Source organism: Leuciscus leuciscus (assembly GCF_965113295.1).
Source record: "Leuciscus leuciscus genome assembly, chromosome: 7".
NCBI lineage: Eukaryota > Metazoa > Chordata > Actinopteri > Cypriniformes > Leuciscidae > Leuciscus > Leuciscus leuciscus.
In genome coordinates this window covers 34,573,508-34,600,385 of record NC_138731.1, presented here as the reverse complement: position 1 = coordinate 34,600,385, position 26,878 = coordinate 34,573,508, and the positions used below count along the sequence as shown (strand labels likewise).

General features: G+C 36.3%; 1 protein-coding gene across 5 annotated transcripts in view; it reads right to left on the bottom strand.

Moving 5' to 3' along the window:
- Positions 1–26,878, bottom strand: part of lrp1bb (low density lipoprotein receptor-related protein 1Bb) — a 295,311-nt gene that overhangs the window by 11,283 nt on the left and 257,150 nt on the right. For 4 of the 5 annotated variants that reach the window (XM_082175929.1, XM_082175930.1, XM_082175931.1 and 1 more), the window contains 24 exons: positions 26,733–26,826; positions 25,277–25,393; positions 24,639–24,758; positions 23,195–23,314; positions 20,126–20,242; positions 18,668–18,774; positions 18,224–18,356; positions 17,247–17,353; positions 14,687–14,819; positions 14,122–14,244; positions 13,705–13,827; positions 13,269–13,409; positions 12,824–12,958; positions 11,806–11,925; positions 11,191–11,432; positions 10,445–10,668; positions 9,710–9,816; positions 8,768–8,884; positions 8,452–8,625; positions 6,957–7,082; positions 6,642–6,806; positions 4,037–4,198; positions 3,149–3,323; positions 2,434–2,538 (listed from right to left, as the gene is read on the bottom strand). In XM_082175929.1, coding sequence (XP_082032055.1) covers positions 2,434–2,538; positions 3,149–3,323; positions 4,037–4,198; positions 6,642–6,806; positions 6,957–7,082; positions 8,452–8,625; positions 8,768–8,884; positions 9,710–9,816; positions 10,445–10,668; positions 11,191–11,432; positions 11,806–11,925; positions 12,824–12,958; positions 13,269–13,409; positions 13,705–13,827; positions 14,122–14,244; positions 14,687–14,819; positions 17,247–17,353; positions 18,224–18,356; positions 18,668–18,774; positions 20,126–20,242; positions 23,195–23,314; positions 24,639–24,758; positions 25,277–25,393; positions 26,733–26,826 — 3,287 coding nt within the window. Of the gene's footprint in view, positions 1–2,433; positions 2,539–3,148; positions 3,324–4,036; positions 4,199–6,641; positions 6,807–6,956; positions 7,083–8,451; positions 8,626–8,767; positions 8,885–9,709; positions 9,817–10,444; positions 10,669–11,190; positions 11,433–11,805; positions 11,926–12,823; positions 12,959–13,268; positions 13,410–13,704; positions 13,828–14,121; positions 14,245–14,686; positions 14,820–17,246; positions 17,354–18,223; positions 18,357–18,667; positions 18,775–20,125; positions 20,243–23,194; positions 23,315–24,638; positions 24,759–25,276; positions 25,394–26,732; positions 26,827–26,878 lie in introns of those variants that run through there. The other variant, XR_014207575.1, reaches the window with a different exon arrangement.

Genomic DNA, 26,878 nt, shown 5'->3' with positions numbered 1-26,878 from the left:
AAGGAATTAATTTAAATGATATTCATTTCAGGTCAACTATGATGACTGCTCGGCAGATACACATCCATCATTCCATACATTTCCTGTGACTCAGAGCCAGGGAATGAAATACATTATCGGGACCTCACAATACAAAAAGAGAGATCATTTGCATAGAAATTGATTCCATTCTCTCAATTATGCCAGTCATTCCTATAAAGTGCATAGAGCATTTGACGATTTTCAAAACAACCATTTACAACCCGTTTAAGTTTGGAGACTGAATATGTGATAATTTAATGCTTGCTAACCATCACACTTCAAAGAGCATCCGTTATACATGCCTTCTGTCACAATCTGCGTTTGCAGCTAATAAAATCTGATGGGAACAAAATGATAACTGTAAATATCTTGCATAGGAAAAGACGTTCAGGAGGGGCAAGCATTATGGGAAATAATTAACGAACATTTAACTCTAACCATTTATTGGGGTCTTTACACATACACATAAAAGAATAATATTTTCTATATTTTTTTTTAGAATTTTCTAAATTCAGCTTTTACCTTGTATTGTGATGTTACAATTTTAAATAAATAAATACTTAAAATGTTACTTACAAATATTCAAAAAACATTTTTTTTAATAAAATGTACATATGGAGCCCTGTCAACCAAGGTTTCAAAACACTTTTCATTCCATGAATACTTGCAGCACAAATAGTGAAATTCTTCAAATAAAAGTGTGAGGGACAAATATTTTTTCATTGGTCACAGCTGAAAGCTTTGTGGCCTTTACTACCTCTATAATCAACATCTCAAACACGTGGTGCTCTGCAAGCAGCCACTGCCTTCAACAGCTCCTGATCTCGCAATAGAAAAGCGAATTTATTCTCGACAAAACAAATTGTCAGGCTTTCTAAATGTATCCATTCCTGCCTGCCAAACCAAACAGAGCAGGACTCCAGCTGTTCTCAGGATGCCGTCCCAATATACACAAGTCCACAGGATGGACATTCTGTCAGCAGCTCCTGCGCTGTGAGAGCCTAACCTCATTTATCAATGCAAAGCCAAAAAACAATAACAACAAAAAGAAAACACCTGTTGCACCTGAAACAAAACACCATGCCCAGCAATGACAGCTCAAAAGCCATTCATGATTTTACACTAATAATTAACCAGTACTGTTTAATAAAAAGTGAGATTTCCCATACATAGAGGATTTTTCACATGGTTTGTGCGAACGTTCTCTTTCTCTTAGTGCTGAAGCTCTGACATGAATCAGGACTTTATGCAGTTTCGGCTATACAGTATATTTAATAGTCGAAATTATGTAATCCAAAAATTATACAGATATTATGACATCAAAAGTTTGGGGTCAGTAAGATAAATTTTTTAAATAAATAAATAAATAGGTAAAACTTTACGATAAGGTTTCATTAGTTAACATTAGTTAACTATTTTAGTTAACAATAACTAAGAATGAACAATACAGCAATTCTACAGCATTTATTAATCTTAGTTAATGTTAATTTAAATTCCATTTACTAATACATTATTGTATTTGTTAACGTTAGTTAATGCACTGTGAACTAACATGAACAATGAATGTCTGTATTTTTATTAACTAACATTTACAAAGATGAATAAATACAGTAATAAATTGCTCAGTTAGTTCATGTTAGTTAATACATTAAGATATGTTAACAAGTGAGGCCTTATTATAAAGTGTTACCAATAAATTATTACTTTCATTCAGAAAGGATTAAATTGATTAGAAGTGGCAGTTAAGACATTTATAGTGTTTCATTTATAAGATTTCTATTTCATTTTAATGCTGTACTTTTATATACATAAAACAGTTCTGAAATGTATCAGTTTCCACAAAAATGCTAGGCAGCACAATTGTTTTCAACATTGATAATCATAAGAAATGTTTTTGAGCACCAAATCAGTATATTAGTATAAATACATAGTATAAATATTACAATGATTTCTGAAGGAACACGTGACACTGAAGACTAGAGAAATGTTCGGCTTTGCCATCACAGGAATAAATTACATTTTAAAATGTATTAAACGTATGATTAAATTGTATATAATAATACATCACAATATTTCTGTTTTTTGATCAAATAAATGTAGCCTTGGTGAGCATAGGATACTTACCATCAAAAACATTAATACATCTTACCGACCCCAAACTTACAGTATATTTGGTAGCTCTGATTATTCATTTTCAGGCTTGCTGTAATTCGATTTTTAACTAAATGTAGGCTTTTAGGCATTTAAGAGTGTGGCCTAATTGTTCCTTTGTGCTTTTTAAGTCTGTCAAAGTCTCTGAGATCTGTAGAACCTTTCTAAATGAATGGTTAAGGCTTTCAAAGGTATGCGCCATGTGGGACTAATAGCTGGCATTTGGAATGTGGACAAAAGGATGCATTTAGTCATTCTTACTGGCAGAAGGGTAGGCTGGTGTCGGGGTCAAGATGACATGTGCCTCCGTTATAGCAGTAGCCATCACACAACTGGCAGCTGGAGGCGATTCGACCGCTGGTACAGCTGGCAGAGTGACAACAATTTGGATGAGCTAAAAATGTGATTGTTACATAGGTAATTTAAGTGGAAACTTACAGGCTAACCCAGGTGTGTCCAATCCTGCTCCTGGAGGGACACTGTCCTGCAGAGTTTACCTCCAATTAAACACACCTGAACAGCTAATAAAAGTCTTACTAGGCATGCTTGAAACTTCCAGGCGGGTGTGTTGAGGAAAGTTGGAGCTAAACTCTGCAGGACAGTGGCACTCCAGGACCAAGTTTGGACACCCCTGGGCTAACCATATAAATTACATAAATAGGCTTTGTATTATTATAAGCTACATGAATGTTCACCATCGGTGCTGAAAATGTATTATCCTGGATACAATTATATTTTGCAGAATGAGACGAATTAAAGGGCACAACATAAATTCTGCACTTCATTTGCTTAAGAGGAATAATGATTTTCAAAGATAAAATGAGCAATTACTATGCCAATACCGTCGTCAAACAGATCTGTAAAAAAGGAGTGTTTTCAAACAGGTTTCAAATCTCCCTTTTGGTACGTCTACAAGTAGTCTTGCCTAAAAAAAACATACAATTTTATAGCAATATCAAAAAAACAGTCAACTAACTTGCAAGCCACATCTCCCGTATCTCCATCAATGATACATGGGGCTCCGTGGCAGCGCAGGCACTTGTCGACATCACACTTGATCCCTTCATAGCGAGCCGGGCACACGCATTCAACGTGTCCTGATCCGGACAGCGTACACGCCTTGGAATTGACACAGTGGTGATGACAGATATCTGTCATGGAAAAGAAACCGAAAAAACACAAGATATGTCCCTAATTAAGATAACATGAGCACATTTCTTTCATATCATGTTCAAGTTTAATTAGAATTTTACAAAGCTTTAATGAGACTTAATTACCCGGATAAAATATCTACTGGTAATAAGATGAAAATGCGTCACCCCTTTGGGTTCAGAGCACTAAAAATGCATTACGGGTGCACAGATTAAATTGTTTTGCAACAAATTATAATAACAAAGACTTTATAACAACAAATATTTTATCAGCAAAGCACAGAAACACCTCAAGGTTGTTACAGTAGCATTTAGAAAACCTCTTTGGGCACATATTGTTCAAATGCCCTTTTGAGTCAGATACAATATTTGCTTTCATTGGGGTTTTTATGTTGCTGCTTCCAGCTGTGGAGAGAAAAATGTAACAATTGTTCCATTAACCACAATTTAGTGACTAGTCTTCTATGTTGAAAATACAACAACTCAAGAGAAAAACCCTCTCTGGATATCATATGATTTTCTCCACAGTTCTTTCTTCCTGTTTCACTTGGTACTTGAATGATTTAAACAAGCAATATGGATTATGATGATACTGAATTAAAAGGGCACAGCTGTGGATGTAATTAGCTGCCATGAGAATCACTGACCTATTGAATTAAAATGTAGTCACTGACTATTTCTGCTGGGTACAAGCAATCTCTTACAATACTTACGATACAGACAGCGGTCACCCGTGTACTCTGCCAAGCAGCGGCACACTGGCTGGTTTCCAGCGCTTATTTCACATGTGCCTCCATTCAGACAGTGATTATCACAGACCCGCCTCTCACAGTTTGGACCGGTGAAGCCTGTCATGCAGCGGCAAGTAGGTTTCCCTATGATTGGAGTAGACAGACGTGTCCACATTAAGAAGAAACGCCCATGAGTAGCAGACGTGGGCATTTTATTTTTGTTTTGTCCTTTTCAGTTTTACTACCAAAACTTGCAGAGAATGTGAGTTGTTTGCTGAAGGCAATTTCAGCAGAGAGGTAATGAGCAAGGTATCTTTTTAGGCAATTTATACATTTAAACTGTACTGGAGTCCACAAGAACCATACACTGAAGCTGTCTAAAAACAGCTTTAACAGCAACCAAATGAACTAAGCTCTGCCACCAAAAGCTTTAGTGTAAAAGTGCCAAAAAAAAAAAAAAAACGATGTAAATTAATGAAGTCAGGGTAATTAATGTGACAGGGAAGGGACATGTTCAGTTCACTTAGTGTTGTTGTGAGCACAACATAACACTTGTGGGAACGTGATAATATCTCGAGGCCACAGCTTCTTATGTTAGGAAACAACATCCTGTTTTTTTGTGGCCACGAGTTTGTAGTGACTGAGCCAGATCAGATTATTTTATAGTGTTTTAATCTAAACTCTTTGAATGAATGTTTTATACTTTATACTTTCTAATTTCTTGAATGATCATTTACATCAAATTTCGATACCTATGCAGCATAATATTATTTTAAGAACTTTTAATAGTTTCTCCATCAACACCCAATCAAATTACATACGCAAAACACCATGCTCGAAGACAAAGGAACATACGCTTTCCATCCAAAAGTTTAAATTAACATTGGCTCACTGACCCCTGGAAGTGTGGCATCCTAATGGTTTAAAGATCACACTGATTTTGAGAAATTCGGACATGAAGATGATGCTGAGCTAAAAGTCCAGGTTTGTGCCAGGCTGCGGCCTTGTCAAAGATCCTCTGACTCAAACTTGTTCTCTCTCATCAAGACTTCAGCATAGATCAACTGGAGCCTCAACAAATTGCATTAGGACACTTTTATTCAAATGGGCGAGACATACAAGTATCAAACTTAGTCTCATCATGATACATTAAGCATCCCCTACCCCTTTTTAAAGAAGGTTAGAACTAAGAAACTGATGGTTTGCTCAAAGCTGTTGATCTGTTGCACTTCAAACAATGTGATAACTTCTTGCTTTCCTGTATTCTGCTTCAGTTCTCTGTTAGATTAGTCTAAGTGTTTAGTCTAGTTAATAAACTCTTGTTTGCCTCACATGTAAAGCTGTTTGTGGTTCATGCTCATGTACTGGAGTCTCTAATCATGCAGATTTTGTCTACATGCTCTGAGTAGTAGTACTGTACAGTAAGAAAGTTATTTCCTATACCCCAGAAATGAACATTTCTTACAACTAATAAACAATTAACACTGAGTGTTTGCTGGATGAACAGGTTAGCTGATTGTGGTATTAATTCTGCTACATAAAGTTCATCCTTACAGCTGATCTAAATATTTATAATTAATTATAACTAGTTATTATTAATTATTCATATTTTCTTTTGGGCTAATTTGCTGCAAGTTTAATGGATAAGCAAACCTGTGTGACCATAGCAACCTGGGATTATCAGAAACTGAGATGATTAATAAAATAACATTTTATTTAGAATATTACATTATATTATATTATATTGAACATGTTCCTTCCTGGTCACTGTATATAATACAATTATTATATACATATATATATATATATATACACACGCAGAGCGACAATTTTCATAGTACAAAGTGCATGTGTTCAAATGTTTTCACTATAGGTCAGAAATCTGGGGTGGAAGGAGCTTTTCTGTTTAGATTCAATAAATGGTGTTGAGTTTTGAGTTCACATGACCTCAACAATTATACATTTGTATTTATAGTTCTGAGCGAAGCAGTCGCTCAGTAACTATTCTTTTTAATAACAATAACTGCATCTCACTCGGCCATTAACAATCGCCAGAGAAAATGATGAAATGTGTCAAATTTCAGAGGATTCTGATGTTGAGAATAATTGCTTTCTTGCATGCTTCATCAGTCATTTGATTGATTATGATAGACGAAGCTGTAATATGACACTCTTGACTAATTTTAATTGAGGTGCAGACACAAACACTCATCTGATTTTGTCATCAGCAATCTTTTATACATTTCTAAAATGCTCGATTTTTTAAATGAATACTTTATTAAAACAGATCCATGGTAAATTACCATACAGAGTAGACCACAGTCCATAATGCTGCTTTGAATAAATTTAGATTATGTTATTACTAGCACACACACTGCCACACATTTTTGGTTACAGATATCTTTCTTTTAAAAATGTATTTAAAAAAACTCTTAATGAAACTGCTGGGCACAATAGCTGCATGTAGAGTGCATGTAATATGTAACAAGTAATGATTATAAGACCATTTAAATACTTCAAAACTCAAACTGAGGCAAATAATTCAGTCATGTATTCAAATTTACACAAAGCTAAGAGAGTTTCTTACCGAGAGGTGAGCCAGTGCACGTGCCTCCGTTTAAGCAGTAATCTGTACAGTGGTTGACTTCACAGCGTTCTCCAGAGAAACTGGGCCAGCAGTAACAGCGCCAGTCTCCTTTTTCATTGCCCAAGCAACGCCCTCCATTTTCACAGGCAGGTCGGCACAGCTCACCTTTACCATATTGAAATAAATTAATATTTTAAATTAAAAAAAAATATATATATAGACCCCCAAAATGACAAAATCCCCCCCAAAAAAACAGCCGGCTTAGCAAAGAACGAATCAAAGTGAGCAGCCCTACAGTAAAGTGAGGCTTCAGACCTGAGACAATGGGGTCAATACAAGAGCCATTGACCAAGGTCTTCCCCTCTGGACAGGTGCAGCTGGCCCCGGTTGGATTGAGCAAGCACATAAAATCGCAGGTCATCCGTAGACAGGGATTGGCCACTGAATACAAAAACGACAAAGCATACATTTAACTTGGAAGGTACAATAACATTTAGATTAATCAATGCTGAGCTTCAGTTTAAAATCATGATAATTATTTATTAACAAATAATTACCTGAAAAAACTATTTGTTGTTTCATACATATTGCACTCAACCCTGTTACCACATCAATTTCTACCTATTACACATTTTTTTGACATTCCTACTACAAACCAACATTTTGTCTAATAACTAAATTTAGACCAGTGTTTTTTTTACCCATTCTGGCTTTTTGATGTTTATTCAAATTATTTTACTGCCAGGAAATTATATAAACCACAAAAATAACTTTTTATCCAGAAATGTATACTAGAAATTTACACAAAATGTTATATTTACTTTAATATTGAGATTGATGATCCACATATTCTAAAGGGTAAATGGTTCTTTCACTCACCATTTATAAAAAAAAAAAAAAAAAGTTAAGTCAAGTTCCAGGTCCTATTTTGTAACCTATTTGTGGAAAGTGCCATACATTTTCTGCTTATTTATTTCATTTCTCAAAGCAGCTCATCGAACTGGCGCCTCAAAAGCTGCAGATTTGAAAGCCGTTACTCAGAGATGCCGACAGTATAAGGGGACATCTGTATCAATCTTTAGTGTTTTGCTGAGGACATCAAACCTATACTTTTAGCTTTTGCTGCCAGTGCAGAAGTCTCTCCAGCAAGGCTAGATCTCTGACTTTAATGAGTCAGTGGGGACTGGCTTTGCTGCCCCTAACTACAAACCCACCAGAACAGAAAGATCTTTTTTAGGTTGTGAGGCCATTAACACAACCTGATAACAAAGAGCAACCAAGACCGACAGCAGAGGAGGTCCTCTTCTGAGAAGATAGCATATTAGAATGCGGTCACAAACACAATGCATAGGGGAGGCAAATGAAATGGGCTGTACTCATTTTTGTAGAGTGTCTCAATGAGGTGCACAGAACAATAATGAAGAAACCATGTGATCGCCTCATGTAAAAAACAAAATAAAAACATGCATTTCTTTGTTCCAAGAAATAATAGTTGTATATACAACAACTCTGGCGACTTAGTCAATTGAACTTGGATTACTACTTTAACGTTAGGCATAAGAACAGAACACTATAACAGTCTCAAAATACTGTGCATGCAATTGATGAAGAATATCACTCTGACCTTCAAAACACTGCAAAATCATTTTCTTTCAAAAACGTGGAAGGAGCGGCAAGTCTGAATCTATAAAATAATCTCTTAGGATCCATAAAATAACTCTTAAAAAATAACAATTTCATTATTTTCCAAGGTAAAAATGGAAAAAGAGAAACTAAAGAGAAAACATTTAGAGAAAATGTGGTCTCTTACCATCCTGCTGCTTGAAACGATGAGAGATCAGGACATTTGTTGTTTTTTCAATACCCAGATCGAGAGGTTCAATGTTTTTTTTCCCATATTTGTGTATTCTGAAAACTTCATTTTTCAGTCCTGTTCCATAAATGTAATCCTCAAAAATATCTATTCTGTACGGATGTGATATTCCTGTGCAAGCATGAAGTGAAGCAATGACATTAGACAAAATTGAATCTTCTAAAAACCATTTCAATGGTTAATGATTTCAGGCATATAAGATACATGAACAAAGCAAAATACTATCAGATTCCCTTTCAACTGTTCTTCTCACCTTGCTTGCTATCGATTACCACCAATGGGTCTGAGCCATCGAAACGGACACTACCAATAACAGAGAGCTCGGCATCGGCCCAGTACACACGCTGGCTGAAGTAATCAATCGCCAACCCTACAGATGAATGACGGGAAGAGTTATTTTCAGAGCTTGGTACAGAATGTTAAGAAACTTTACATACTTAAACATGTACACATATTACACAAAAGCAAAAGCTCACAAGAAAACAATCCAGTAAATGAGAACAGGTTATTATTGACCATAACTGTCACATGTTTACCGAAATAAATAAATAAATAACAACATGCAAGAAGAGTTTCATTCATTTAGGTCATGTGAGACTGTAGAAGGACGAAGGCTGTTAAGGTCAATAAGGTGCTAAATTGAACTTTTTATGTATTTAAATAACCTTTAAGAAACCCTTGCTTCGGTGTGGACATATTCAGCACAAAAGCTTCAGATATGTGTCCTTTTTCTCTTCCTGAAATAAACTCAGCAAAAGTTTGTCCCATATTTCTCGGAGTTTGCATTGCTTGACTCATTACATTTCCTCTCTTGATTAAAGACTCGGATGTTGCAGTTTTGTTCCTTTTCTAGAGATGATGGATTCCTAAAGCTGCACTGGAGGCGTAATATTGGCCCCTGTAAAGGAGGCCATGGTTAAATGTAGCGGTACTTAGTGTTTCCCTGAGGAACACGCCTGCAGGTTTACCTAAAGGCATTGCATCTGAAACATTCCCTCAAACTCGGAAATGAGGAAAGTGCTGTGATGTACTGAAAAAAAGGATGCGAGACCAACAAGCTTCTACACAAACGCATTCAGACCTTGACCACGTCCCTTTAGAAAGAACCAAAACAACAACCTCTCATTTATCACACTCACAGAAAAACAGCTGAGGACTCAAAGCAAAAACAGAAAGCAGAAATACAAAAACATACCTGTGGGTCTCCGAAGATTCTTGTCCAAAAGTACTCTACGCATGGAGCCATCCATCGCACTCTCCTCTATGTGTGAGTGGTCACCTATTACTGACCAATACATCATCCTGAAATAGGTAAAATATTTACAAAATATAATATTAGTATATTATACCAAGTATTCCAGTTTATATACAGCGGGATTCAGAAGTCAGTGTAATAAATTTGCTTATTTGATAAGTGACCTAGAAGTAATTCAGAATCCTAAATCATTTTAAATCATAACATTTCTATGGAAGTTTGTTTCTGCCACAGAATAAAATGTTTTAAAAGATAATTGTGACTTTTCCCTCAGAATTGCATGGTTATATCTCACAATTCTGACTTTATAACACACAATTGGGAGAAAAAAAGTCAGAATTGCGAGTTTATTTCTCGGAATTGTGAGTTTATATCTTGCCATTGTGAGTTCATATCTCGCAATTGCGTGTTCTAAAGTTAGAATTGCGAGATATAAACAAGCAGTTCTGAGAAAAAAAAAAGTCAGAATTGTGAGATAACGAGTCGCAATTACCTTTTTTATTTTTTATTCTGTGACGGAAACAAGCTTCCATTCATTTTCAACTGATTTAAATTCTAAAACTTTATTTTCAATGTGCCTATAGACTTTTGACACCCACTGTATATATATATATATATAAAAAAATAATAAACTGCAGAAAATGGAGCCTAAATAGTATTGAAACATGCTCCTACCCTTTGACTGGATTGACAGTAATGGCATAAGGCTCTCCTGCAATGTCAGTTATCAGACGGGTGCAGTTGGGTCCCTTGAGCTGCCCCACATTAATAGAGTATCTAAGCTTGGTCCAGTGAGCTGTGTAATAACTGAACCAGTGCATCCTAGAGTGGTCTGTCCAGTAGATATTACCAGTCACCCAGTCAGCTGACACATCTCTGGGTCTGCGGAAGTCTGGGCACTGCAAAAGTCACCCAGATAACAAGGTGATTCCCATGTGGGCCAAAGACATCATAGAATATTTAAGATTATGCGTACGATAAGGTATTTTTAGGAAAAAGCTATTCATACATAAACATGGAGAAAATTTCAGAAACTGCTTTTGATATTGGGATAGGGCAAAGTAGGCATACTAGGTTTGGACTCAAAATATGATTTTGTTTTAATATGTTATACTGTATAAACAAACTGACTAATTACAAGGAAGATCAAAATATAATATCCTGCTTGTCTAAAATCTCTATATTTATTATAAAATAGTGGTAAAATGCATAAATTATGGGGTAGTATTTTCAATGAAAAGTACATATACCAACATAGAAGCAGATAAAATGTTTGCTGTATATCATTATATTAAGAAGATGCGATGTGGAATTACTGTATTAATCAGAAGAAGAAAAATAAATTAATAACTAGAAGGAAACATCCAGAATTTTCCTGAGAAAATATAACGTACGCTGCACACAAGACTCATGATACTTACTATGATGCCAACATTTGTTTTAGTTTGACTCCTGTTTAGGATATCTTTGTAAAAAAGTCCACCGGGATTAAACTGAGTAGCCCAGATAAACTTTTGTTGGTGATACAGAGCATCCATCCCAATGATGCGGGCATTTTCCTCGATGCGAGCATGTACTTTGTGTCCATGGCTCTGGTTAAATGGATACACAAAACTTCGGATTTCAGTGTCATTAGCTATGTAGAGCACTCGATCTTCTGGTCCTGCCCGTTGAGTTATTAATATGCAAAAAAAATGAAAAGTGGCTAAATTCCATTTTGGGTTTAAGACAACAGTTTGACAATTACAGATGCAGATACATCATTCTAACACAGCAATATGCATTTTAATCAATCAATAATCAGTAATTCAAGCTCAATACTTTACAGGAAAAAGACAATATATAGTTATGTGTATGACAACATATAGTATAAATCTACCACAGAAATAATACTTATGCTTTGAATGGTTTAAAATGTATATCTAGGCCGGGTGTAGTGAGCTAATGTATGAAAAGATCTAATAAGTGATTCAAAATCTAAATAAAATGTCACAGTGAAGCCAAAGGTCAAGTCAATAGAAAATATAGATCCTTACCTTTTGCTATGCAGCTACCATTCATATCCTTATAATTTTTGTCACATGTACATTTGTATGATCCTTTTGTGTTTGTGCAATAGTGAGAGCAAGTGCCAAAGTTAAGGCACTCATTGATTTCTGCAACAAAAAAAAAGAGGGAAGGACAAAAGTCTGTTATTGAGGAACAGCACTCTCTGGAAAATCTTTTTTTTGGCTGTGCAAACTGTGTGACGTTCACCATAAGGATTTTTTTTCACATGCTGAGTGCTTGGAAATAAAACATAAGATATGGTCTGCTCACTAAATCTCATTGATTCCCAGCAAAAACACTATATGTGAGTGCACAATCCTTTTACTGGAAATGTTCTTTTAAATGCAAAACATTTTCAGTAGGTTAAGCATTTTCAGGAGCTTAAGCTTAACTTTGGCATCTGGTTAAGTTTTACCACACAGAGAGGAAAACACTGATCCTTTACATTTTTTGATCCTTGAAACATTTTTTGCTTGATAAAAAGAACAGGCATTTTGAATCTCAAAAAAATGTGTCGGAAAACCTCTAAATGATAAAGTGATTGACAGGACAGGATTCAAAGCAAAACCATTTAAATCAAAATTACTTTAAATCTGAGTTTAATCAATTAATTAAAAGAAATCCTCAGTCTAATTAATTACATAGACTGTTACCAATACATTTACACATCTCATATGTTATGTGATAAAGCGCATAAGTAGGTCTAACACAAAATATTAGGAAATATATCACGCTGATATATAAGATATATTAAAAATAGAGGAATTCATTACTGGGATTTTCCAACTTTATTTACTGGGGCATATTAAACCCATTCCCTTCTGACTCTGGTTTAGCTAATGTTAAGCACAGAATTGCTCAAACAAACAGATTACAATTCTGTTGGGTGACGCTGGTGTCACAGAAATTGCACACTTTACATTGAAAGTCTAAATCCCCCTCAGATAAAGCAGTGAATCATTTTTCTGAACGTTAACAGAATCAGGGAAAATAGTCTGACAGTACCTTCACACTTTCTGCTTCTGAGATTTCTCTGAAAGCCAGGTTTGCAGTGGCAAATTGCATTTGTGTTTGTATGATTGCACACTGCATCCTCCCCACATGGATTCATCCTCTTTCCACATATGTCTCCATTTGAAGCTGGAATAAAAGAGAGAGAGAGCTTTGAAGTGATATACTTTATACTTGCAACCCACTGTCCCAGTGCATGATGGGATTTTTGTTGTTGTTGTTGTTGTTGTTGTTGTGTGTGTGTTTTGATGCTTGGTCATTGGCGACAACTAAACTAAGTATAAGAAAAAAACTCATCTGGAAGATAAGTCTGAATGATTTTCATAGGACAATTCCAGATGCACAGCACGTGTCCATGTAATCCACCAAGACTGCCTTAAATCGGACAATATTGCTTGTTTTCCGACGGATGTATCTGAGAGATTTGGTAAACACGTACAAGCCTTGCAGTCCTGTTCATCTGATCCTCCATCTCCACAGTCATCAAACAGGTCGCACTGTAGCTGTGCGGGTATACATTTACGATTACTACAGGTAAACTCTGCCTTCCCGCACGGCTTGGGCCTAGTTGACACTGTCTCTGGTTTGGGCCCCATAGGAAAAAAGGAAAGAAAACATCCATTCAATCCAAACTTCAGCTGACATCTTATTCAGCACTACTCGAGTCTTCCATCAAATTTACTAAGATCATTTGAATGATAAATGAGCACAACTGTCTGTATTCGAAAGACCTCAGGAACTGCTAGCAAAACAATGACACCACTAAATTCTAGACTAGGCCTTTTTTTGTCAATTAAATAAAATGTATGGCACAAAAGATGGATTTCTCATTGTGCTGTTGAGGATAAAGGCATCATTATTGTGAATGAGCCTACCACATTCATCTTCATCTGAGTTGTCCCCACAGTTATCCACATTGTTACAGATTTGATCAAGCCGTAGACACACTCTGTCATTTCTGCAGCGATATGGCCTTGCTGGAGGACAAGGTAGTTTGGCTATAGAAATAAGAACAAAATGTTACAGTATGTGCCATTTTTTCTGCATTGTAAAGCTATATGATTCATAAAATGTTTTTTTATACTAGTATTTTATAAATTACTCATTTGTTGGAACCTGGAATCAGTGATATAGTTTTGCTCATGTGGTGTATTTAATTGGTAATGCAGTCAGTGACTCCTACTGTACATACAGAGACAGAGTTTAACATCAGAAAACTCAAACAAAAGTTCAGGAGATGAAAAGCGCTGCTGTAGGTCATGCAATTCCACTGGGAGAGTTGAATATCCTACCGCACATTTCGGAGTCTTCATCAGAGTTGTCTCCGCAGTCATCCTCACCATCGCACACCCACACATGCAGCTTACACAGGGTGTTGTTGCAGATGAACTCATCGGGGCGACAGAAGAAAGCATCTGAATAAACAACATTAAACTGGTTTTTAAACTGTAACGCATGGATATTTTTGCAGTAAAAAGGGTTATGACAACCTGAACAAGCACATACATAAACAATTTGATCATGTCCAAAACAATTTAATTATGAAAACTGTCTTTATAACAGTGTAACACTTTAGTTAGGGACCAATTCTCACTATTAACTAGTTGCTTATTAGCTTGCATATAACTAGCATATTGGCTGTTTATTAGTAGTTATAAAGCACATATTATTGCCTTATTCTGCATGACCATATTCTACATCCCTTAATCCTACTCAATACCTAAACTTAACCAACAACTACCTTATTAACTATTATTAAGCAGTAAATTAAGAGTTTATTGAGGCAAAAGTCATAGTTAATAGTGAATGTTTGTTCACCAAACTAAAGTTTGACCATAAATATGCAGATCTTCATACCATGACCACAGTTTTCCTCATCGCTGTGGTCCACGCAATCAAACACGTCATCGCAGCGCCATCGTTTGGGGATGCAGTGAGCATGGTTTTTGCACAGAAACTCATCTTCTCTGCACTCCTTGACACAGTCCATCTGGTGTGAGCAGAACAACAAAAGCCTAAAATACTCACTTTCAAGAGAAAGAGTTTGCTGTACTTGTGAAAGTGCAGAAAGTCTCTGTTTCCATGGAGTCAAACATGAGTCTAATATACTAGATGTTTAAAACAATTTATGTTTCCAATATGGTGCTTATGTATTTCTCACAGTTAATTAAAACAATATGCCATTATTATGTTAATTGCTTGTTTGACGCACAAATCATAAATATGAGCTTCTGAACTAATATATATAGTACTAGTGTTCTATATCTGTCTTTGGTTTTGCACTTTTGATTACTGATGTATCTGATTAAACTAATTAATAATTAATAGTTTCACTGTGGAGTGTGACATCAATTACATTGTCAACTGTTTCATCTGTTCTACACTGATTAAAAATCCAGCTGAAATCAGCTTTAAGGCTGGAATACGCTAAACGACTTTTAAATTCTGAACAGATTTGAAAAAAACTAGGCATCATACACTTGCCGACTTTGTAAATAGTTACAGAGGAAAAACTGGGCATCATACACTAAACGACTGAGAATCACACAATACCAGACTTTCAAGTCATTATACGAACACAACAAACTCACACTTAAACACGAGCCTTGCTGCTAAATCCAACTTTGAAGCTAGAAAATCGGAGTCTGTGACCATTATACACTACACGATTTTCTGTGAAATCTGTCAACTCAAATCTGCATACAGTAGCTCTGACTTTGGCAACTTGTCCAGACTGTAAATCTGGGCAAAAATCTGGGCAAAAGTAGTGTAGTGTACTACAGCCTTTAGTCGTAGTCGTTTTTACAGTTTATTTATAAAGCTGTTCCTGAGCAGTACAACCCAAAGGTTTGCTTGTGCACAGTCATTTTACAGAGGACAGCTTCCTGAACCTGGGAGAGTAAAATGCAGGCTATATACAAAGACTATTTTCCACTGTAAAACGTCCTGCTCAAGTCGTGCATGCAAAATTGGTTCCAATCGAACGGCTTGATATCATTGACTATAAAAAAAGATGGACGACGCCCCTTCGCTCTCTTCCATTGATGAGAACTGAAGCCGCCAGTGTCCCGATATGGCGCTGACATATTGGAACTTGAGTCTGCGCAGTAGCGATCTCGGGACCAGACCTGCGCAGTAGTGAGCAGGAAGTAAAGCCGCGAAATCAACGCTCCGCCCTCACTCTCGCAGAATGCACTCAGGGAGAGTGCATTCTGCACACTTTTTTAAAAATTGATTGCAGTACGACAAGAGGCTTGTTAAAATAAAGTAAATACAATCTCCTCAGTCCTCCGAAGATCCCAAAAAAATGTCCGTTGGTGCTTCAGTGACTACTTCGCTCAGAGAACCTGTCAATCACAGCTGTCAATCATGAAGTTACACCACTGCATCACGTAACTAACTAAAAACCAACTTATTTTTGAAACAGACACTTGAACTTACATCCGCGTCATAAAAACGACAGCAAATGAAAGAAACCACCTTTGGAAAAAATATATTTGAAGTGTATTTAATTGTTTAGTTGGTCTCACGTCCCGTTGAATAACACGGGGAGGCGGGGCTTATGACCTATACTAGGACCAGTCACCAGGGGGCGATCGAGACGTTTTGGCTTCACTTTTCAGGGCTTGTGCGGCACGCTTGCTTGATATCCACATTTTCAGAACCCGACTGGGGCTCAAACTCACATTATTATTAACTGTGTTTAACAAATGCTTCATATGCTTTGGTAGCTGAAACTCTGGATTATGGTAAGGGGCGTTACAGTTCCGACACACTTGATGTGTTTGGCCAATCACAACACACTGGGTCAGCTGGCCAATCAGAGCAATCTGAGCTTTTTGGAAGGAGTGGCTTTGCAGAAATCAGTGCATTTCAGACAGACTGGGAATATGTGAAAGTTTTTTTTTTTTTTTTTTACATTAAAGCATGTTTACCCATTTTATTACACCAAATAATACAAAAATAACACATGATCCCTTTAATACATGTTGCTGGTTTTATTGTGCACAATTCATCAGTGCATGCTATGCCAAAAACAAAGAATCTTTGTCATAATCCTTCAGAGAAATTTAATAACTTGCCTTGCTTCTGAATGTACTTTCCTATTTAGCTGAATCCCTCTTGTTTTTCAACTGTGATTCACACAGAGATTAAGAAAGTCGAATGGATTTTAAATGTTTTTTCATGTTGATTTTCAGCTTGAACTGAACTTGAACCAGCTTGTCCACTTTAACCTGTTGTGATCTGTTTTTTCCCCTAGAGAGGTTTTATAGGGGATAGTAGTATCTTCCTCAAATGTGTTTCCAAAATATATACTTGTACATCTCTTTGTTTTTGTTTCACTACTGCACTTGTGCACAGTTTCTGAGAGCGGAGCGCTTTATGTAAGGTGAGAGGGTCTTGCCAGAGGACTGACCTCATCAGAACTGTCCAGACAGTTGTCATGTCCATCACACCTCAGGCTGGCAGACACACAACCTCCACTGGCGCACACATACTCATTTAGAGAGCAGGAGGGAAGCACTGCAAAACAGATGATGGGTAAAAAAAAACACTCCGACACAGCTACATTCAACTGACGTGTACAGGAAGAGTGGGGTAATATGTGACAGTGGGTAAACTGTAAACAGACCCACTTAATCTAAAGTTTTTGTCATGTGACCATATAGAGTTGTTTTTATGTTGTTGATGCCAAAATCAGTTACATGGCTTTAGTGAGCTTTACCGCAAAAAATAGAAATACTATTATAAAATGTTGAAAATATTTTAGCTTAAGTCAGATATTCTGATTAATGTGCAGAAAAATACGATTTTGGAACTGGAATGGGAAACTTCACAGTTAAATTCAATTCAAGCACTTTCAAAGGAGATTTCTAGAAAATATGCACATAATAAAATATTGAGGCTTCTAAATAAGTTCGTAGGTTAAATAAAAATTTAACCAAGGAATAAACACACTAGAGAGCTGACTAAGTCACTTTATTATGTACATAACACACAAACTTTTGAAAGACAAAAGTAAGCAACAGCATTTGAACTTATCAGACAATGTAATCATAAAACATTTAAAGCTGAAATGTTTAATGTTGTCAATGTTTACATACCAACCCATGCCAGGTTAATGTGCAGAGACCGCTATAAGCAAATACGTTGTAGGTATTCAGACGAAAAGCAGAAGTAAATGTATGGCTTTGTACAGCTATGACAATATTGCTCTGTCTGTTTGAGCATCTCAAGCATGGGTTCAACCAATGGTGTGAGTTTGGGGAGGGACTATGTGTTTGACAGGGGAAATATTTAGGGAACTAATTGTGTTTGCAACTGTTTGGTGATGCTAGTAGTGCAGAAATGATAAACCTCAGCTTTAAAGACCACAAGATGTGATAAAGTTACCTGTTCCTAGGCAATTTCTCTCGTCTTCCCCTGTCTTACAGTCTTCCTGGCCATCGCACAACCATTTACGTGAGATGCAGAGATTGTTGTGGCATTGAAACTGATCCTCTGCACAATGAGTCTCGCAATCCTTCTGAAAAAGCACAAAGCAAGGACGAATTCAGTCTGGTGTCATTTCATACTTCAGTGTATCTTTTTTTTTTTTTTTACTGTTTATTGATAATAATTAGGGAGAGAGTCAGGACAGGATTTAAAGTTTTGAAAGTCAAATGTAAAAAATATCCACTCTCTTCATCACTTTCTGATAAAGCCATAAGATAATGAGGACTAATGGTGTATGACAACCGAGATTAAACAGCTTTGAAATAAATGGCTAGAAGGGAATGTTTGGGAATATAAGTCAACTGCTGTGCTGACCTCGAATGACATCTAGCATTCACTGACCTCATCTGAATTATCAGCGCAGTCATAGTCACCATCGCAACGGAAGCGTGCTGAGATACAGTCCCCACTGGCGCAGGCAAAATCCTTATGATTACAGGTCACCGGCTCTGCAGAGATGAAAGCACAATAAGACAGCTATAGATGCACAGCTACCCTGACCATACCCTCACTGAAAAAACTGAAATAGTCTCTAGCAGAGAGGCAGCAAGAGAAAATCAAAACTGCCAAAGTGGCCTTGCACTTGGAGATGAATTGGCATTGTACCATCTGTTTTCAAGGTTCTTGCATGTTTGCCAAGAACTTAAAAGGAGCTATTTGCAGACTAATCAGCAATTAGAACGTATAAAAGGGCTGTTCTCAAAGTTCACAGGCTGTAATGGCTAGAAAAACATGTTGGGTGGTTAGAAAAACCTGTTAATATAAACTGTTTGAAATAGGTTGTTGATTTAACAACATAAAGTACGAAAAAGGGCCATTAAAACGAAGGCATCTTGGACATTATACATGCTCATTATTTATTCAAACTCACGTTATTTTAACCACATATGCATATGTATTTTTTAATAGTTATTTTAAAGTAAGAATTTGTTTTATTCTAATTAAAATAATTTTGGTAAAACTTTACTTGAAGCATTTATGTATAATGCAATATAAAGGTATTCATAATTGACATTATAATGCATTCTTTTTTCACATTTACATAATTGTAATCAAAGTTTAAATACATTATAATATTGGCAGATTCCATGTTACATTTTAAAATTGGTAGTTTTTCATGTTTTAATGCATTAAAGGTGTGTTCAATGAATAGATAAGAATTATAATGTATTATAACACTGATTACAGTTATTCATGAGACCGTACAGTGCATTATAAGGTGCATTACAAGGGATAATACTTTTATAATTCTTCATATATATAAGCTTTAAGTATGGTACAAATGATGGTATTACCATCATTTAAAAAAAAAAAAAAAAAAAAAAAAAAGTATTCTCCAGATAACATTCAAACAATTTGGTTTAGCAAAATTTGACGATAAAAACAGCCATTTCATTTTTGAAGCAAAAAAAAAAAACACATCTCATCCACGCAACAGTTTCTTGTTGCCATGGACTGTCAAGCTGCATGTTTTTTGTCCTTTGTTCTAAAATTTGACAGCCAATGATTACTATAAACAGTCATTGTATGGAAAGAACATATGGGTTTGAAACATAAGTAAAAAATGACATGGCATAAAACACACTTAAATAGTTGATCTTTCTTTGTGGCAATATGAGCAAGATCAGAACCGAACAGACAAATGGTAAACAAACAGACAGAAAGTAAGAAATCTTCAAATAGTCTGTGAAACTGGCCTCTGAAGATTCCAGACAATGTTTCTTGACAGTTAAAACAATTTAGTACAAACACGAGTGTGGAAAAAGCTTTACTGTGCTCAGAGAGATGAGAGCGACTCACTGCAATGCTCCTCATCGGAGTTGTCTCCACAGTCATTCTGGCTGTCACATCTCCAGTGGTCCGGGATGCAGTTGTTATTCTCACAGCGAAATTCATGAGGTCCGCAGGTCTTTTCATCTTTTTCATCAGACACAAACAAACACACAGATGAAAATGCTTCAAAAGTGCATGAATATTAATGCATTGCTACTGCATTTCGACACGTAATCATCATTTCCTCAGGGTTCCTGGGCCCGGATCTGACACTAAGTTCAAAACATGCCCACACTCAAGAGGCTAACACACCATAAGATGAGATACCTGACTGTGGTGCCGATATCTTCTATCCTCAATAACCTGAACACTTGACACGTAACATCAAACACTTTGTCACCTCTGCACAATCTGCGATGAACATTTCTGAAGGAGCTCATTCCACCTTTTTCCAGAGTACGTGTAGTGTTTATGTTATATAAACTAAGAACTTTCTGAGGTGCTAGAGCCAAGAAGAACTGTTAAAGTCGGCATGAAACAGACACTGCGATAGTCTTTTCTTCCCTAATGTGAATAAAATCCGAGTGAATGGCTTTATCAAACAAGACAAAATGTAGGGTGGGACTTGATTATGTCCATTGGGAATGGATCGCTGGATCATTGTGGTTTGAAATGAATAAAACAATGATGTGAACAATAAATCATTAATATTAAATATCACAATATTCAAAAAAAAATAAAAAAAAATAAAGAATTGTGAATTTTGGTTTTATGGTGACTTCAATGAACACACAGGAGGATGACATCATCAGGTCAAAACTTTGGTTACAGTAGATTGAGAGACATTTGAGATTTGATAGACTAAGAGAAGCAAACTGCAAACACTTGCTGGTTTTCATTAGTGTGAAATAATAAAAGGGCATCCTCCCTTGACAGACTCTTCTGCTTAAATATTCTCTAATGTGGCACAGACATTTAGCTTTTTCTATAATGATAGAACGTTTCTAAAGAAACATCTAGAGACACTGGCATCTGAGAAAAGAAAAAAAAACCTGCTTATTGTTTTGTGATATAGAATTAATAATAATAATAATAATATTTGTCTTTCACAAACACTGATGAATGTCAACAACATACTGTAGGAGCCACTGCATTAGGGTCTTCTAAGATACAACAATGCATATTCATGTAAAGGCAGAATTTACTCATAGATCTTCTAAATCTACATGCATTTCCACTTATTTATGTATGTTTGTAATTCCCAGTTACAAAAAGTGAGCTGGTAAGTATCAATAAAGCTACCCTGTTACATTAATCGTATACCAATTTACATCAATTGCCAAGATAAAGATCTATAATTACTTGCAGTCCGATGTAGATAAAGTGCGTCACGTCTGGAAAATCAATGGAGACACCAGAGGAGCCGTCACACCTCAATTACAAAGTGACCCCTCCACTGTTCCATGGATGTGTCACTCATTTGGGGGATTTTTCTCTGAGTTACGGATAATCCATAACAACATCAGATTGTTCAGCCAATGCAATAAAACCAATTTTCTCAATCAAATTCCGACAATGTAATTTCCCCCTCCTGCAACAGCCAAGATATTGATTTAATTTCTTTTGTTGGCCGATTTGGGAAAGCCATGTTCATCATCCCTGCTGGGATGTCACAGTGTTATTATATACACCATAAATTGAGGACAATTGCCTTTAAAAATCTACTTAGAGGTCATATCCACAATGTAAATAAATGATTATCTTCAATGATGTTAGAGTAAAAAAAAGGAACAACATCAGCGTGCAGTATAGAGTCTAATGGTTACGGTTCAAAAGACTATGGCTCTGACCTAAAACCTAGTGAGCTGACTACAAACAGTAGGCAGCATTTTTAAGGCATGTTCCAAAAAGACACTTATCTTTTTTCCCTTTTTACAAAACTTATTTTTAGAGTTGTGCACTTATGATATTAATGAGATACTGTGCTGTATGTTTAATGTAATGATTTTACATTTATTTTCTTTATGCATTCCTGAGAATAACTTAAATTATAGTAAGTAAAATAATTGTATAGAAACCCCTGTATAAAAATATAATTTTATTTAAGACTCCACTACTGTTTGGGGTTTAAAAAATGTTAAGCAACACAACTGTTTTCAACATTTATAATATAAGAAATGTTTCTTGACCACTAAATCAGCATATTAGAATGATTTGTGTTGGATCATGTGCAATGAAGACTGAAAATGCAGCTTTGCAATGCAAATTGCATTTCTTTTTATTTAATTGTAATAATATTTCACAGTATTACTGTTTTTACTGTATTTTTAATACAATTAATGCAACCTTGGTGAGCATAAAATACTTCTTTCATAAGTGTATAAGTGTAGAAATAAATCTGTAGAAATAAATCTGCAAATAGTTTTGTGTTTATAAGAGTATCATGTTTTAAGCTTAGCAATATGCTATGAGAAAACTCTATTGAAATCAACCGTGAGTAAAGTCTCACCCGTTTCACGTGTTGAATGTTATTTATATGCAGCCCAGAGTTTCTGCCTATGTAGAGTCTTCCAAATCAGTCATTTATGAGGTTACAATTCAACTAGGATTCAGTCATAGAAGGCAGTTGCCTATAGTGAACCTCTGAAATACATCTCTATATTTTCAGTATAGATCAAACGAGTAGTACTAATAAAATGAGGTACACAGCTCGCTTGTTCAATATAGAGTATAGAAAATTATTCTGAGCAAATTACGTCCAGCGAACCCTCAGAAATTGTTTTGCTGGTGCATCGGCACTTTAAATGTCTGGAACACATAGCTGAGGAAGAATGCAATATGTGAGGCCACCGCTGATGTGCCACTGTCAAACTAAATCAGGCATTCAGGCAACAAAACAGGCCCAGGGGAATTGTTACAAGCCACAGCTAATAAAAGCCGAGTGGCTCATGATTAAAGCTGGCCTCACTTCATCATAGAGAGAGAAGACTGTGGGAACACACAGAATTGACATTAGCCTCAATCAGACTTTCAGATGGGTCTGCGCGTGTGGCTGACCAAGGCTCTGATTTGTGAATAATAACTGCGGCCACTCACCACAATTGGCCTCGTCAGAGCCGTCAGCACAGTCCGGGTCCTCGTCGCACACCCACAGTTTTGAGATGCAATGCATGGTGGCCTTACACTGGAACTGGTCTGGAGAACAAGTGCTCTCAGCTGGGACATTAAGACAGAGAGGAAATAGCAGGATAAGCTATTGTAAGAGGAAAAAACATATACAACTTCTTGTACTTGTAAAGGTCATTCATATACATAATGACCATGATTCAGTAGAAAGGAATAATGTAATTGACATCTTCACTTTCTTTACGTTACGACAAGGTCTTCTGCAATTACCACCCAAGAATGGAGGAAATAACAACCTAGAAAGGTTGGGAGTTGAATGACACGTAATCATGTAACCGTTGCAGGGTTTTTTATTTTATTTTATTTTATTTTTACTATGATTAAAAGTATGATTTTGTTTGAGAGACGGTCAAATTAAAATCCTTGTAAAGGCATTTTACTATGCCATCATCATAGATTTCTCCTACGTTTCAAATGTCTTTTATGTATAGATTTTGACTGTCTTAGATGTTGGATCAAACTTCACAATTATAATCTTACAAATAGTAAAACATAACAACCATTTCGATATTTATTATGGTAAAATATTTATGGCTTAGATACATTTTTACAAAAATTACCTCAGTTGGGACCCTGACCAACAATTTCTCTACTAATGGAACAACAAATTTGCTACTAGCTACTTTGCTACTAGCAACAATTAGTGTATTTGGTTATCAACCAGGCAAAAGTGTAAGTTAAGTGAGGCAGGCCTGAGATGAAATATGAAACGGATGAAAACTTTTCATTTTTCAAACTTTTTCTTTTTTTAAATCACAGAATAGGATTTGAAAATGTTATTTAAACCATTATAACATAATAAATTACCTTAGCCAGACAAAAGCCACCTGCCGTTTTATTTTAAAAAAAAATCCACCACAGTCCTTTCTAAATAATATGCGATGAAAATTACATTGTGGTGGAAATGTCCTTTTAACTGTTCAGAAAAAAGAAAAAAAGAAAAAATACACAAATGACAGAATTCTTTTGTAACACATATGTTCACTGTTGGACAAAACGTTTAGTTGAAAAAGAATTAAAGAAAATTATTTTCAAAAAATGTATGCACATTTCCACCCCAGGTGACTGTATTCTCGCTGACAAGTCATGCTACCTTTCCAAGGGAAGGGCCTTTTCTCCCTGAATACCTAATAAGCACCTGGCTACCCTTTTAGCTCCCAACCAGTAAACTCATGTGGTGGGATAAAAGCCACATTTGAGATTTGACAGTCTGGATCATTAAATTCATAGGGGAAAAGCCAAATTTGGCAGAGTTTGAACAATTCTGTCACAACACCCTTTAGTTTACGAGAATGAGGCCCATTATTGTTAAATGTTTAATGGAGGAAGCACAAAGTGTCATGGCGTTGCTTACGGCAGTCTGTCTCATCCTCGCCATCCCCGCAGTCGTCCTGACCATTGCAACGAAGATTTAAAGGTATACACTTCTGCTTTCGGGTGCACTTGAACTGTCCTGACAGACAGATGTATGTATCTGCAAATGGGGGGAGACATTGTAGTGAGAAAAACCATTAGATACATCATCATGCTGGGTCAATGCAACACGATCATCCATATACCGGTCATATTTGGTTGCTTCGAAATGCAATTAGAAAAAAACTGAGATGAAAGAGGAACAATATAATTTTGTATTAAAAGCACTAAACGTCTTGAATCTTAAATCCATGTTGGCCCAATACATCCCAATTACGATCGTTAAATGACAAAACACCCTGTACTCTTTTCTAATACTTCTAAAGTGGATATTGATCGTTTGATAGCAGCAATAGTCTGTATAATTGAACATTCAGAGACAGCTGTGCTAAAGAAGATTTGCTGCTGATGAAAATTCCAGGCAGATTTTTCTTGCTCATGCATGCCACATACTTCACAGGAACCGTATTCTACAAGGAAGACCCGGTAGCCTCACACAGAGAGGAAAAGCAATGGATCTGTCGAAAAGAACATGGCATTTAAGAACAGCTTTCGTACATTATGTATTATTCTGCTCACCACAGTTGGCCTCATCTGAGTTGTCCCCGCAGTCATTCTCTCCATCGCAGATGAAGGGAGGTAAGGCACAAAGGCCAGTGCCACACTGAAAACGACCAGGCTGGCATTTGAATTCCGCTGCAAAAATGATGATTAACAGTGAACTCCGGAGGATTCAAAGCAATTTGCGCATAGGTATGTGTTTTAAACCCGAGCTGCGTGAGGTTGCCTGAAATGGGCGGGTCAACCCACATTTCATTATTTCTTTAAAAGCACTTCTACGATATTTAATGCCCCCTGCACTTTATCAAACAACAGAGGTTCCACCTATTAACAGCAGCCATCGGCAGCCTGTCATTTTCTGTTTGTTCTGCTCAAGTAAATCACCAAGACACAGAGTGAATCTAAAAACAAGCTCACTGGGAAAATGAAATGAAAGAACAAAAGATCAACTTAAAGGTCTGTCAAGGGTGAAGCTGTGAACTAGTTCATCTTCATACTGTATAACAGCACTGCCATGTGGTGCAATCAGAGGCCATTATAACTGGTGGGGAAGCCAGTTTTAGAAATGACAGAATTTCTTCTCTTCTTTTGGAAAATAACCACTGCATTTTGTATTGTGATTCTGTCGTCAACTGTGTAAAAACAAAGACTTTAGTACTTGCAGTGTAACGGAAGTAGCAATAATCATACATCTGAGTCAAACGGATTATCGAAAAGAAAAAGTAGGACGGGGGTTCTACTGGTTCTTGGTTCTATTGTTTGGACGGAGGCAGATCTGAATGTGAGAAAGGGGCGGGGTATATGCAAACAAAATGATTAAAGAAGTCTGTTGTTTCACCGAAAGATTATGACATTCTGAATAAAAATCTGACTATAAAGATAAAAAGAGTAAATAAATAAATGAAAAAGCATATACATGGATGAATCGTTCATAACAAGATCAATTGCATGCATTTAGAAAATAGATAAGGTGAATATTACTATTTCATGCTGAATTTAAGCTTAAGCTGAAGTCTCTGCCAAGCAGTTGTTTTGAACGAACACGCAAGCGATAAACTGTAATCCTACATGTCTTGTGCTCATCTTCCAGTTTCTGCCTTTCAGCAAATCACAAGATCACATAATATAATTAATATTCATGACCCAAGTTAGTGCGCTGAGCAGCTTACATGAAGTTATCTACTGTGAACAACAGAAGAAAAACAAAGTTGTCCGGCCAAAACCTGCAATTTTATATTTTTTTAGGGTTGTGAATTTAGGCTGGTCTCATGGGTGTAACCATAGCAACTAGGCTATATAAAACAGAATCATACTTGTAAAGAGAGGCTGATGAGGTTTATAATGTGGCCCACACATTTTTTGGATTGTTCTTAAACCCCTGGTTCTGACACCACAAGAATATTACAGACTGTTCAAAACAAAAATAACAGTGCAGACACTGTAGGCTGGGTAATATTGGAAGCTGAGCACTCACGACAATCCGCAGGCTCATCAGACCCATCACCGCAGTCGTCTACTGTATCGCATTTCCACCAGAAAGGGATACACTCATCTGTTCCACAGCGGAACTGCAAAAAAAAAAGTCCAACACAGCGAAAAAGGTCAATTGGTTATGGGTTA